The sequence below is a fragment of the Tachypleus tridentatus genome, chromosome 5 (assembly GCF_004210375.1).
Source record: "Tachypleus tridentatus isolate NWPU-2018 chromosome 5, ASM421037v1, whole genome shotgun sequence".
Classification (NCBI taxonomy): domain Eukaryota; kingdom Metazoa; phylum Arthropoda; class Merostomata; order Xiphosura; family Limulidae; genus Tachypleus; species Tachypleus tridentatus.
This window is the reverse complement of record NC_134829.1, coordinates 23716108-23731804: the sequence shown is the minus strand read 5'-3', so window position 1 is coordinate 23731804 and position 15697 is coordinate 23716108. Positions and strand designations below refer to the sequence as shown.

Below are 15697 nucleotides of genomic sequence, written 5' to 3'. Positions count from 1 at the left end.
ATAACTTTATCACTATAATATAGGTTAGGCTAAATAGGCATGAGCAAGCTATAATTATTAGTTGAATGAAATAGACAAAACTTACCTCTAAAGAAATGTAAAGTTGATTGTTTTAAATTACTTAAATAAAACTTTTGATAGTACAATAAAAACAGAGACTTTTCATTGTAGCTTTTTACATGTGTAATACCAAATGCATCCAGTTTTACAATCATCTTTCTTTACATATAACATCTGTTCACTAATTTAGTTGTATAAAAGGTAACCATAGTTTTAGAAAAGTTATTTAAGAACTGTGAATCTAAATATTTTTATTGCACAGCTATCTTTGGATTGTTATTTATGTTTATGAACTATTTAGTATTTTCAAAGCAAATCACAGTTAGATTTCAGTCTGTTCTAACTTAGAACAACTCTTAAATTGTTACATGTAGTTCAAATCAGTTACACAGAGCTTAAAGTGATCAAATTTGTGTTTGTATCTTTTCTAAAAGGTTAAATCCTCATTTTATAATTCAAGAAACTAATTATTATTATAGTGTTTTTAATTACACACAAGTTTTAAAAATGTATGATTTCTAAACAGAATAAATGAATCATTCCTTTTGCTCTTTGTATCAAACAGTGGACCGTGGACAATATTTAAATTGATTTCTCTATCAATTTTTTTTAGCAAGGCATCTATATGTTTTTGTATTATCTTACATGGTTGACTGCTTCAGTACTGATGAATTTTTTTCCATTGTTTTTAACATCTGTACAATCAAAGTTGATGTTTTAGCTAGCTAGAAGTGTTCTTTTCATTACTGTAATTCAGTAGTTTATTAAGTTTGTGTATATGCACTGAAACAGTGAATTAGTATAGCAGTATATTAAACCTTTTGTGTGTAATCCATGAGTCATATTGTGCATATGGCTTTATTGGCTTGCCAGGTGAACTTAGTAGAGGAAGTGGTGCCTGTACACCTGGAATACTTCCTGACCAAAGCCATTGGACTGGAACACTGCTCTTTTGTTAACACCAACAGTGTCACTGCATGTGTTTTCCATCTTCTAGTTGTCTCCCTACATTGTTTATTAAGACTATTCTGATAGCATGGAATACTTTGTTTTAGAAGTTGCATCAGAGATGCTTGTTCTGGTCTTCATGTAAACGTAAGTTGACTTAGCTTCATGTTGTTTGTGATTTGCAGTGTGTGTTTAAATTTAAAACTTATGCTTTGTTTTCATGAGTGAACCAAAAACTGGAAAAGTTGAATTTAGTCGTACTCTTCACAGTTGCAGTAGGAAAAGTTCCTGATTCATATACTAAAATATAATAGAAATAAAGGTGGTATTTGGTACTGTTTATTAGTAATATAAACAAATTAATACTTGTAACAAACTTTACCAAATTGATGAATGTTCTTGACTATTACTGTTTGTTCATTAAAATTTCAAATATTTCTAAAAGTTTGAATTGATTACAAAATACATTGTAATTGTAGTATATTATCTTAGCTGTACCTTCTGCACCATTCTCATCAGTAGAAATGAACTTATATCTTCAAATATTATATTTAGAAAAAATTGGTTTCTTCTTTGTGTTGGTATGTGTGCATGTATGTATATATAGTTTGCAAATTACCAATTTCATTAATTGTTAATGGGCAATTAAATAAGCACAATAAAACTATATATATATATATATATATATATCCTGGAAAGATATCAAGTACTTCTTTAGGGTTTAGTTTGTTGAATTTAGTAGATGTTTGTGTTATATTGACATTGGCATCGAAGTCCTAATATTCTTCTAGGTCAGTAAGAGATGTAAAGTGAGCAGGAAACAGTAGATTTTGTTGAGACTGCAATTAATGTAAACACTTTTATCAAGTTTACTGCTTTGTTCAGTTACCTACCTCACTGGCCACTAAAGTTGGGCTTTTTGAGAGCAGTCTGGATTTTACCTTGCATTTAGACCAACATCAAGTATTAACTTTGTAGCTGTTCTGTCTGCTTTCTAATGTGATACTGTATGTGTTACCTCGTTAACCCTTAAACAATTGTATTTTAAAATATTAAACAAATATTTAATTGTAAAAGTACTATTTTAAAAATGAGAATTGGTTTGTAAATAATGTACAATATCCCTAATTAATGATCATAAATATAAGCACTAATGATAATTCAAGTAGTTATCAAAATGTTTTCATGTGGCACCAAGGTTCCTTTTCCCTCGTGATTTTTCTAATAAAATGCTAAAGATGTAACTATGTTACTTTGCATATCATTTTCTCTTAACAGAAGATACAAATCAAACAGGCCAGGAATTTTTTATATATAACCATATATAAATTATATATATATAAGATTATATATAAGGTTATATATGATTCTTCAAAAAGAATCTTCAATCAAAAACACAAAAAAACTTAAGTAAAAGCAATCAAGAATTTTATCATGTAATAAGAGAATACAAATGAAGGGAAGAGGGAAGTGGACTAGATAGGTGCTGCTAATATGATAAAATTGCTTAGATTCAAAGTTGTTCTGTGAACATTACTCATTTAAGCAAATATTAGTATCGGATAATTGCGTGCTCTAGTGATTGATGGCTATAATAAGGCCATCAGATTCATGTATAAACCTGAGTTTTTTAAAAGTCACATTTATAAAAGTACAATTGAACAATTCTGGCTTTTTTTTCACACATGGTGACATGATTCAGTTATATTTTGAGGATTCACACAAATTTCTGATTAATTGTATCAATCACAGAAACCATAATTTCTATTCTTAACTTTGTTTAATGCAAACTGGAGTTATGAGACATCTATACAATAAAATAAAATTACGACCTATGTCTCCAGCATGTAACTTCATTAGTTGTATATTTCACTCTTACAGCTTCATCAGGTTAACTGGGCTAGTGTAATTTTCAATTTATTCACACACTTTTAATTAAAACTGTAATAGTTATTCTTAAATGCCTATGATATGTAATCTGAATCTAAATCACCTTGGAGTATTCTTTTTCACAGAGATGTATGTGCACTAGAAACCAATTTTTTAACTACACATAATGCCACATCCTGAATAAACTTATCTTGCATGTACGTGTAAACTTATTTTTATTCAGTGTAATTATACGGTTGCCTTTTTCTTATTACTAGTGCAATGCTGATAGTATTATAAGACCATATTTTAGAGTGAACTTTGTTCTCTGTAATCTTGTTTTATTAGTGTATCTGCTCTTTACATACAGATACCTATCATGCTTCTTCTTTTGTTCCGTGATAAAGCTGATGCCACATTTAATTAATTTTGTTCAAGTAAGTTTTCTATATTGTAAACCAAGACTTTTATGTATTGAAATTGTGAATGCCCTATAATTTTAGATTTCTCTATTAGTAATCTTCTAAATCATGATTTCACTTCATACTCGATGTAAGGCTGTGTTAGTTATTGGCTAATCACATTAAAATATGAATTTTAGATTATAGATTTCTCGGTTAGTAATCTTCTAAGTCATGATTTCACTTTGTACTTGATGTGAGGCTATGTTTGTTATTGACTAATCACATTAAAATATGAATCGTATAATCCATAATTTTTTTTCTCTCCTGACTTTCAAACAAACCACCGAGATGTTAAAGGTACATGTATGTAGTGTATACATGTTGGTACAATGTATCATCTTGAACTGATTATCTTTGAATTATGTGAATAGTCCTTAGGTTTTCAATATAGCAAAATGTGAGTTATTTCATTTAATAAATGTCCATTACAAATCTTATATACACAGAGTAATGTGTTTAATTTGTACAACCCATTTTATAACAAGATAGAATTTTGAACACAAAAATTTGTTATGCCTTGGAATGCTTTTTTGAAAATCATCTGTACTCACTGTTTATTGCTTATCCAAGGCAACAAGGTTGTTATAAAATAAAACATAGAGAGATTGTAAACTTGTAAGTTGGGATTGAGGGTAAGGAGAACACATAACTTATAGAATCCTGTATGTACAATGCTACTTGGATATAAATATTTTGCATATACAAGAAGTATGTATATCAATCCATAAAAAGTTGATTACTAGTGAGTTACTGCATTTCCATGTGATTATTTTAAAGGTGACTGGCTGAGGTAAGTGTAAAAGTGGTAATCCTCTATATTATCATAATACCATAATGTTGTGGGAAAAAAGTCAAATAAGTGTCTTTCCAGTCTTGTAATTAAAATATAAAAATTATCTTTGATTTTTTTAATAGTATGTTTAAAATTGTTAAAAGTACTTAATATTGGTTCAGTTTGTGTTGCTACTTAAAAAAAAATCAATATATATATATTTTATACATTGAATTTGGCTATGTATAGGCATACCAAAACATTGAAGACAATTTCTCTCCCATCTCTACCATGCTCAGAAATACAGAACTCTAAGTTCAATATGATTATGTGGCTGCAATATTTTGTGCATAACATGCATGTGATCTCTGAAGTGTCAGTGTAAATTTCTAGACTTGGAAAATTTACTTTTATGTCAGCTACCAGTTGTATAACTTTTGACTTGTTTGTTTCTTATTTGCCAAATGTTTCTTATTGGCCATAGACTAATTTGACCTGTCAGATGATTTCTGAAATCTTGAGTGTATTCGTTAATATCTATTTATTAAAAAAGAATATTAAACTGTTGTTTATAGTGGGATTGCATTATAACTAACATTTTTGTCTGACAATAGTAACTATTTTAACATTGTGATATTCTTCTGCAGAATAAGCAGTTTTGTGGTGCACGAACATAGGATTTTTGACTGTATAATTTTAATTTGTAGATTGTATTGAAAAAGTTTTGTCAGCTACATTAAAACCTATTATATATTAAGCAGTTACTCATATCTGAAAGTTTTTATCCTGCTTGTTGATTAAATATAGAGATTTGTTTTGGCTGAGATTTTTATGAATAGTAATAAGGTTAAATATGTTTTGTTCATTAAACAAAATGTGACAATATCTCTCCAGTACATATTTTCAAATACATAGTGCATTTATCAGATTTTTTGGGAAGTACTACACAGGAAGTGTTTTGTGTTGATATCAGCTCTAATGTTTTTTGTTTAAAAGTGATGCACTTCATTGAAAAAGTAAGTTTTTAAAAACTGTATTTTTAGTACTATATTTACAAATTACATCAATAAAGATATAAAATGACTAAAATGTGAAGTGTTTTATATATATTTGCATCCATTGCATCATTCAACAGATAGTACCACACTGTATTTATTATTTCTTTTACATACATAGATACATATACAGGTTGTCTGTTAGAGTAAGATGTACCACCAACAAGAGTAGCCTTAGTCTTAGCTAGTTTCTAAATCAACGAGGAGCTGGTGAACTTGATTTATTAAACCTGTTTATTAGAGGCAGCAAACTTCTTAAGCACATTTGCATGCAAGTGTTTTGATATTTATATAATGATTAATTTGTGGTTTGTATGCTAATAATTTACTGATTAGTAATGATATAAATGTGCAAGGTAATTATAATGTGTTTTACTTGTATTTTCTTAGTATAAAGGGGAATAGAATCAGATGTGTATTGGCTAGCATCTTTGTAAGATTGGTAGGTAAATAGTATATTTGATAACGGGCAATAAAGTTTGTTCAACCAAAAACAGTTGTACAAATGAGTTAGCACTGAGTGGATTCCTTGTTTATTATTTACATGTTCATACACAACTCGAGTTGAAAAGGTAGACAAGATTCTGTTCGTCATACTTTAGTTACCTGCAGAATGTGTCATGCTTTGTCATGCTCATTTTAGGATGTTTTAAACCACTAAACAGATTTGTCATTAAGGTATAGCAGACACATGACATTCACAATAACACGTTCTTCCTCATCCCTGTTTTGGCTCCTAATCACACAATTGTAATACTTTGCACATTTACCTCAAAATATAGAAATGTGTAGTGAACAAATATATCACAAATTTATTTAAATAAAATGAAATTGACTAAGATAATAAAAAGTTGTATTGCATGTTTAAGTAGAGCTTTGTTAAGACATTAGAAGTTAGATTAAAATAGTAAAAAGTTGTATATCCGTGGAATAATTAAAAAGAATATTTTTTTGGTGTGTATATAATTGGGTATTAGCAGTTTTCTAGTTGTGATGTGATATTTTAAAGTCTTGTTATACAATTACCCTCAGCCAAACCTTTAAAATACCAGTGTTATATGGATCATAGTAAAAAGTACACTAGAATACTTTTATATCATTAAAGATAATTTGTATTTTTTAACTTCCTCTTATTCTGTTCTTTACATTTTACTTGGCTATAGACTGTAGATGTCATGCTTTGTCATAGGTATGTTTTGTTGGATGTAGCTTTTAGTAATAAGCTTAGATTAGACAAAATCCGTACAATGACTATCATTCATCTAGTCATGATAAACGATTTCTTATGTAAACTTGTTTGTTTTATTTCATAAAATTCTATGCTAGTCTCATATTTTTAAACTTGAAATAATTTAATTTTTAGTGCATGTGTATACAATTGGGTATTAACACTTTTCTTGTTGTGATATATGAGAAATTATACAATTTGTGTTTGAATAATGTATACCAAAATGCCTACAACTCAAACATGTTTTAATTATTTCCTGACCTAAAGTTTATTTTTCTTGTTAACTAGACTTGGCCTTAACTGGTATTTTAAAGTCTTGCTATACAATTAACCTTGGCCAAACTTTTAAAATCCCATAATTAGTTTGCTGTACACATAGTTTATGCTAAGTTACCTTTTCTGACTATACGTTTAAATGTTAAGAACCGTATTTCAAGGAAGAATGATTACATTTTCTGCATGAAATAAATTATCCTTGAGAACTTTTAATTTGTTCCAAGTTCTTGTGTTCCTTTTCAAATGTCAACTCGCTTAGTACTTGAAAACACAATTATCAAATCCCTCAAAGCCTTTATTTTGTTCTTAATAAAAATAAAATTTCTTTGCAGTTAGTGTTTGGTTTGGTTTTCTTCAGAAGTTAATTATGTTTCTAGTTAAACACTTTCTAGTTTTATTTGTAAGTAAAAATGTAATGTGCACTTGTTTTGCATGTTATGAGTCACACTTAGCAGTAGAATCATTAGTGTAAATTATAGAAGACGTGTGTATTTGAAAAATTAAGCTACAGTAAAAGTAAGCCTGTGTGTTAGAAGAAAAAATTGTAATTAGTTGTAGGTTTACGACTCTTAGAAGGTAAAAGTTTGAATTAACAATGGAATAATAGGGGTGCAAGATATAGTTAGCAGCAGGTTCAATGTTTCTTAGAAGGAACAAACTTTAATTAGCAGAAGGCTCAAACTTGAAGAATCAAGTTGTAGTTGACATATGAGGAGATAGAAATTATATTCAACAGTATTTGTTTCTGTGACATGGTACAAGTTTCAGTAGTTCTGGATTCATGTATGGTAGAAATATAAACTACAATACAGTTTTAAAGATACAATCTGTACTTACAGTTAGCTGTGGATGTGTTATTAGCAGTTGCTTGTTGTGGTTAGTAGTAAACTTAACCTTCAGTGTTTATCAGTGACACTTTTTAAAGTGATGTGAATAAAAATAGCAAATTATAAATTGCTGAAACAACATATTTTGAAAAATATTCTTTGAGTAAATTCTGGAATAAGTGTTTGGATGATTTTCATATACTTCATGGCATAACTAAGAAAAGCCCAAATGTACTTTGAATATTTTGTGCAAGTCATATCTCAACTATACATCAGAAAAGAAAAAAATAGGTCAGACTAATGTACAGCTTAGTCAGTTGTAGCCTTCATTGTTTCATGAGTGAAATGTAACCTTACAAGTACGGTGCCTTTACACACACTTGGTTTCCAATTCTGGAGAGAAGGAAACCTGCAGTAGTCCAGACAGGTATGCGTTGACTGGCACCTTGTTCTGCCCACAGTACATGTATTGATTTCAACTATTTACTCCATAGTCAATGAAAAAAGGCTGGTTATGCTAAATTCAGGTTTGTTGCATGTGTGGGAAAGTAGGACTAGTTCATAGAATTGAGTAAGTTACTCATTTGACTTTAAGAAATAATAGTTTTCACCCTTATACTTCAATTGATCATTTTACAAAAAATAGTTCTTGTATAATTTTAGATGTATATAGATTTTCTCTCTTAGCTTTCTCTGCTGTGCATCATTGTTATTTGGAATACATATTGTACTGATAACTTTGTTAAACTAGAAAATTGTGTGTTCATATGCACATTTATTGTTAATGTAGTTGAAAATTGGATGTTTTGGTTAGTGAATTGTAAACAAGAATATATATCATCACTCATAAAAAATTTACAGTGGATTTTTCTGAAAAATATCTCAGTTGGTTCAATATCTTTACAAAGTAGAATTGAAGTCAGATAGGGTATTTCATAAATTTTTGTAAAGCTTAACTTATGATAAAAACATGGGACATTAAAGATAACTGTCTTTTTCTTTTTAAGACCAGCAGGAAATACAAAGTCTCATAGGAATGTTACACATCATCAGCACTGGAATAAAAAGCATTTGTGGCCAAAACTCAAAATCTCCTTGTTTAAGTCATGCATAATGTTATTGCAGTGATAAGTAAACCAAGAAAAACACAAGATTGCAAAAAAACATATTTGAATACAAAAGTCATAGTGATATGTAATTGTTAACTTAAACAAATTGCACCCAAACTTTTACACCATTAAGCTACTTAAAAGTAAATATAATGTTAATATTCTTTGGTTTTCACATTCATTTAGAGTTTGGTTTTGTACAGTATTTTTCTTGACTCAAATTTAATTAGTATGTTTATAGTAATTGTAATAAGATTTCAATGCATATTTGTCATACAATATCCTAATTGTTTGTTTTCAAGAACATTGCTGTGCAGTATGTGAAAGGCCCACAATGAGTATCAGACTCTTGTTTTTAGTGTTACAAGTTCTCATGCGTACTGCTGATTTGACAAGAGGAACCCTAGTTATCCTAAAATGTTTCAGATGAAAATTGTAATTTTATCTATGTTATTGACTATGGTGGTGAAAATCCTTAATGTTGCTATTCACATTAATTTAGAGCTGAGTAGTTGACTTTATTAGTCGATTCAGTTAATGTCGCATAAAATAATCATTCAATCAGAAATAGAATTAAATCAATTAATGCCACAAAAAAATAATCCTTCAATAATCAAAAATATGATTAAATCAATTAATGACAATTAGTTTCTCATTATTTCAACTATCCAAGTACTATCCTTATGTAATTATTCTTAATATTTTTAGTTGATTTAATGTTGTTCATCTTAATTAATGTAAGTTTTCAGCTAATGGGAATTAATATTTCAATTTATTACTATATTTTTGTCTTTCCAACTGTTCAAGTCTTATTAGAATAATCAATTAATGAGCTTAGTGAAGAATTAGTTGGCAAATTCCACTAATTGCCAACCACTAATTGTTAATATATTTCAAAGAATTTCTGAAATTTTGTTTATTGTGTACTGTATTTCTTGCCTCTCAGTTGGTGTTGCTCTTACATTAAATTTGAAATGTTTAAAACCTACAACCAGTTTAGTGATATTTGCAAACTAATTAATTGTTATATATTCTATATTTTACTTTTCGTGATGCATTGTCACTGTCATTGTAATATACTTCATCAAAAACAATATAATTATGGACAAGATGAATTACAAATTTTCTTAAGAGGAAAAGCAATGTTTTCCTGTGGTTTCTACAATATAATATTGAATTCTCTTCTGCAAATTAGAATAATTATTATTCTAATAATAACTGATTATACCTGTACACGAACTTATATGAATGTTGATTAAACATTATGATTAAAAGGCTTAAAAATAATTTACACCCAAAGAAAGTGTTATTCACTTAAATACATGTAGTGTAATATATTTTAATTCAGGTAAACATTTCTTTGAAATGATGAAAACTGTGAGACTTAAGAGCATCAGATGAAAGAAGTGATAATATTTATAATTTATTTGGTGTTCTAAGAAGTATTAATTATAACAGAAAATAATAGTAATCTACCAAGCACTGTTTCCACCTAATCCGTTAACCATTTATCTTTTACATGTACAAACTGTTCAAAGTTCAATTACGTTGGCAGTTGAACTATTAGGGTGTAGTGTCATTTCTAGTTTTTCTCTCAGGGTGTGCGCTATATCTGTATTTTCTTCACTGTATTTTGTAAGTTAATGATTTGCTTCAACCAGTCATTTTATCTTTTGTTGGAGTTTTTATAACTTAATTATTTAATTAAATCTGTATTTATGAAAAGCTTGGCCTAATTTCTAAATGGTAAGTTGCTATATACTTAAAGCCAATGGTTACTTAGATTTATTTAAAGGATTTTATACTTAAATTTTGAGTAAGTTTATTTTCAAAGCATAATGGCTCATTAGGATTTAAGATCCACATAAATGATATAGGCTACTCTCTGATCACATTAGAAGTTCCTTGTAAAAATAAAACTAATAATCCATGTTTTTCTTAATAGAGGTAATCAATTTTAGTGTTGCCTCTAACTGAAAAATGTTACACAGGAAGTGTCAGGCACTATTATGAATTAGTGCTACTTTTTATTTTAAAAATGTTGACACAAATAATTACAACATAAATTACTTGATGATTTGTTTATAAAGTAAAGAATAAAATGCTTATAATTAGTTGCAGGATTTTCTTGTTTATGTTTTAGTGGAGTACAACAGACAGAAAATGTAAATACATTTTTAAGGAAAAAGCTCATAATTCAAAATATCTTTGAAGCAGATTATATCTGTTGCAATGACAAAAACCTAGTTGAAGTAAAATAGTGTATTTTAATATCCCTATCAGCCATCTTGAGATACAGATTATATCTCTTGTGATGATGAGAAAATAACTTGAATGAAACTAAGTTATTTTAATACCTCTACTAGCCATCTTGAGATACAGATTATATCTGTTGTGATGACAAAAAACCTAGTTGAAGTAAAATATAGTTTATTTTAATACCCCTATCAGCCATCTTGAGATTCAGATTATATCTCTCTTCTGCAACCCTTTAAAGTAGATTGGGCATATTTAGATTTGTTCTTTAATATAATATTTGATTTTATTTAAAACATGTGGAGGTTGAAATGATTTGTGACAAACTTTTTTCACCCTAAGTAATACTACCAGCTTTAACATATGTCTTATTTTGAATAGTTAACATTATCATAATAAAAGGCAAGAGTAAACGAAGGCATATTGTCTCAAGTTCATTACTCAAACACTTCTAATAACTACACCAAACTTTTTCTTCAGCCAGAAAATTCCTGTTTCTATGAATTTATGTTTATTTTGGCATGTACACTTTTGTTAATTTCATTACACATATAGTCAGTATGAATTGTATAATCATGTTCCATCCATGCATAGTGTAGACAATTCTCACAAAGTTACACTTGTATTGAACATACACGCCAGATAAGAAAGGTAACCGAGTTTTGCACACACATTGGTGTTACAAATACTTTTAATAGGTGTGTTTGAAATCTTTTTTGTTTGTTTGTTTTTAATGCAATTAAATGTTTCATTTTTTTTCTCTTTTAGCTTGTAGTAATTTGATCAACAGTGTAGGGACGATTGAAAGATAAACTGGGATTACAATATTACATTTGAGCGCTTCCCTGAAACAGGTAAGATGTGTTGATGAAACTCATTTATTTGTAGGTATTATGCGTAATTAATGATCAAACAGGTTTAATGCAGATGCCATGTCTGATGTATAAGCAACTTTGCATACAGATATCTAGTGCATTTATAAAACAAATTGTGTTTTAAACTTTCTTTACAAATATTTATCGGGTAACATAGGAAAAATATTAATTACAAATTTCCTTTGGTGTTTTACCAACTTTGTATTTGTGTTGAATCATAAGATAAAATTCTGATGTTTAATGATTTTGTAATAGGGTAAAAATGGACTCGAGCAAAGTCTGGGCTCCAGATCCCACTGATGGCTACAGACTTGGGAGGATTGTTGATATTGGGGAAGAGACTATAACAGTAGAAACCTTTAAACCCTCAAAAGAGGTAAAGTGTAAAATATGTATTAAGTGCTCTGAAGATTTAAACACCAAGCATCTGTACTAATATGTAATTGTGTTTAGTTTAAAATTTTTCAGAACAAAATTTGTGTATTGTAGAGCAATTATATCATCTCACAGAAAGTCTCAGTTGGTCATACTTTTTACTCTAATAATGAAGTTCATTAAATTATAAGTGCAGAAATATGTGTATATAGTCTTGGTTGGTCATGCTTATTAAAGAACATGTAACAGTACTGCCAAGTGATATTTTTTTCTTTGTTATTCTGTGTTCTCTCAGACCACACAAGTTGAAAGAAAATCTGTATCTAAGCCCTCAACTAGTTAGAATTATCACGTTAAATTCTATTACAAACTTACTGTGGCAGAAGTTAAGAAAAAAATTATTTTTACACTCAGACAAATCTAAAAGAATATATTTTTATTTAATCCAACGTTTCATCTTTGTGACTTTTTCATAGTTAATGTACATAACTGTTTAATATTAAAATACATATTATTAATGTGTATGTGTGTGATTTTTTCTTTTATTATTCTGAAAATTCTGCAAGCCATTGGTTTAAGTAAAAATGTTTTATATTTATCTGAAGTGTAAAGGTCATTTTTTTCTTAACTTTCACCAAAATGTGTAATTTCCTCCACTATGCACTACGAGTTTTGAAAGACAGCATAAAATATTATGTAGTTGGTTGAAAAAAATGAGTAAGGTTTACTTTGTTACAAACTTCTGTGTTTAAGTTGTTCAACACTGAATCATAAGAATTAATCTTACATTTTTTATTTTATACAACAGGTCATCACTGCTCCTTATGATTGTGTGTTCATGGCAGAAGATGATGATGATAAGGATGTGGATGATAATTGCAAGTTTTTTGTTACAATTTTCTTGAGTTACTTTTCTTGTATTTGAAATAAGTAAACTTTATTTACATGTTGCATATTTAACTGTTTTAACTACTATTGGCATATGTTTTTAATACACTAAATATCATATAGAAATACAGTAGTCTGTATGACTGTTCATTATCCATTTGATTGTTTGTGAGGGCATTTCTGTAACACCTTTTGATCTTGTCTGTTTTATAGTGTTCACCAATGAAAAATAAAAACTTGTCTTCTTGAAAGGATCAGACTAAAAATTCTGGGGTCCTAAGGGCTAATGTATTTATATTGACTTATTATTAAAATTGTGTATTTTTCAAAATTTTTTATGGTTTTTAGTATCCCCAAAGCCTTTGGGGCTTCAAGGCAATAGACCTTTGAATTAATCCAGCACTGCTTATCAACATGGGTTAAATACTTAAAAGATGTGAATAGCCCTTTTAACTTTTTCTACATTGTGAGTAGCCTTTTTATCTCTTTTGACAACAGCCCTTGAAACTATTTTGTGCTTCTTATAGTTTTTCTGCTATAACTTGTAGATTAGCAAATTTGCTTACAAAATTTTGTAGATTATCAGTAAACGTCACAATGTTTTCGTATCAGATTTTTTTTAAGCTTCAAGGTTTGTTTTTCTTGTGCCTTTTTTTCTTTTCACATATTACGTATCCAGTATGCAAAGTAATTTTCATTTTAAGATTAAAGATACTTTTATGCATCAGAAAAATTTCATATCTCACATACAAAATCTTTATATCCAGATAGTTGTCAGACATTTCTTAAAACAAACTTTATATCTTATCTGCTATTTTCACTAACAAATCTCTGGTTTTATTGATTTGATCAGTTGTGTAACCACCTGAGAAATTAGGAAATAAATATACATTATGCCTTTTACATTCTAGAGTAATTACAGATTATAATACAAATACGTAAATGTTTAGACTAAATAGTTTAAATCTCATAAAAAATATGCATTGATATATCATTTTTACTGTGTTGTTCACCTTTCACCTTTCCTTGGCTAACATTACAAAAGTTGCAATGACAAAAGTGCATATGTGCATTCATGCTGTATCCAATAATATAAAAGTAAACTGTTTTGGCTGTGTTTTAGTGGACAATTATTTTGTAAAATACAGTCAAATTTCAATTATACATTAAATGTATATATTATTACTATTAAAAAATAAGTTCTTAAAGTTAATTTTCTTAGAATGTAGAAGAGTACATAAAGAAGTGAATTAATAGTCTTCCAGTTACGATTTTTGTACTTGGTTGCCACTTATCATAGGTTGCTAAGCTTTTTAAAATTTCACACATGGAGGATATTAAATGAAGTATATTTTTAGATTTTTTTTGTATATATAGTTGAATAACCAAAAAATCATAAATTACTATATTGATACCAGAAAATTCACTATAATTTATCAAGCTTTATAACTAAGTTATGTTTCATTCTAAAAAATTATAAAATTTTTAGGAGACTAAAGCCTACATCTACATCCTTGAAACCTTGTTTTGAAGGAATGAGATGGTGTCATAACACTTAAAAATGGTTATTCATATGTTGTATACAGATGTGAATATAAGGAACCGATTTTCAAAACGGGAAAAATATGAGCAGGGCTACTGTAATTGATTCTGTACGTGTGTGATATCTCAACAGATAGAAAGATAGGAGCTTTTATTTCATATTCTGTGTTATCAATATTGGTAATTTGGGAGTTCCTAATTTGTATGAAAATACAGACTTAGTATTTTTGCTTTTTTAACTGTAAACCTTAGTTCTAAGAACAAAATATTGTTTGAAACTAGAACACTTGGTTTGTTGTGAATAACTTGATTTTTAATTTGTGCAGGTGCCCTCATGTACTTAAATGAAGCTACACTTCTAAATAATGTTTATCTGAGATATAAAAGAGATCAAATCTATGTAAGTACATTATGATGTGTTATAAATTAGTGTCTATTTTGTGTGTAATGTTTCAGTTAAACCTAAAAATGTTATTTTACAATAATAATCAGAAATGAAATAACATTCAACAGTAATATTAATTTTTTATTTCATTGATTAAACTACATTTTTTAAAACTTAAAAGATGTATCACCTAAGTGCTTATACAAATTTAATTTGACAATATTTCCATAGGAAACCTTGAAACACATCAATAGGCAATACATTTTTTGTTTTTATGCTATACACCCTTTGACAGTTTAAACATGTAAAATTTAAAAAAAATTATATTTGTTTCAATAATGCTAAAATGTTTTCATATAAAGAAATATTAATACCAAGGAAAACTTTGTAAATCTTTATGGTTCATGTGTAGCATTATGATTCCATATATCAGTAACAGCAAGATACCTAACTAATAAATCACTACATCTTTATCATTATAATTTTTTTTTGTGAATTTCATACTCTCAATTAGATCACTATATTAAAATAGCTACATTATTTATTGATTTAATTTTGTTAATATCAACAGAGATAGATTGCTTTGGTGAGAAATTGATAATAATTAACCTAAAGTTGTATACTAATGAAAATGTAGCAATGTTGGAAGTTTGATCTACAAGAGTTAAATGTTATTTCTAACATTTACTTTTTATAAAGACTTAGAAACTAAAATTGTGTATCACTTTCAAGTGTGTGTGTGTGAGTGATGCATATTTCTTTAACTCT

The 15697-nt window shown here is 28.3% G+C and overlaps 1 protein-coding gene across 6 annotated transcripts in view; it reads left to right on the top strand.

The window, feature by feature from the left end:
- LOC143250721 (unconventional myosin-VI-like) overlaps positions 1-15697 on the top strand; it is a 51804-nt gene that overhangs the window by 12500 nt on the left and 23607 nt on the right. The window contains exons 1-6 of one of the 6 annotated variants that reach the window (XM_076501656.1): positions 993-1155; positions 3248-3314; positions 11633-11718; positions 11995-12115; positions 12923-12992; positions 14871-14944. In XM_076501656.1, the coding sequence (XP_076357771.1) occupies positions 12002-12115; positions 12923-12992; positions 14871-14944 (258 nt within the window). In that variant the 5' untranslated portion in view covers positions 993-1155; positions 3248-3314; positions 11633-11718; positions 11995-12001. Of the gene's footprint in view, positions 1-992; positions 1156-3247; positions 3315-7945; positions 8027-10215; positions 10355-11632; positions 11719-11994; positions 12116-12922; positions 12993-14870; positions 14945-15697 lie in introns of those variants that run through there. The other 5 variants (XM_076501654.1, XM_076501659.1, XM_076501658.1 and 2 more) reach the window with 5 other exon arrangements.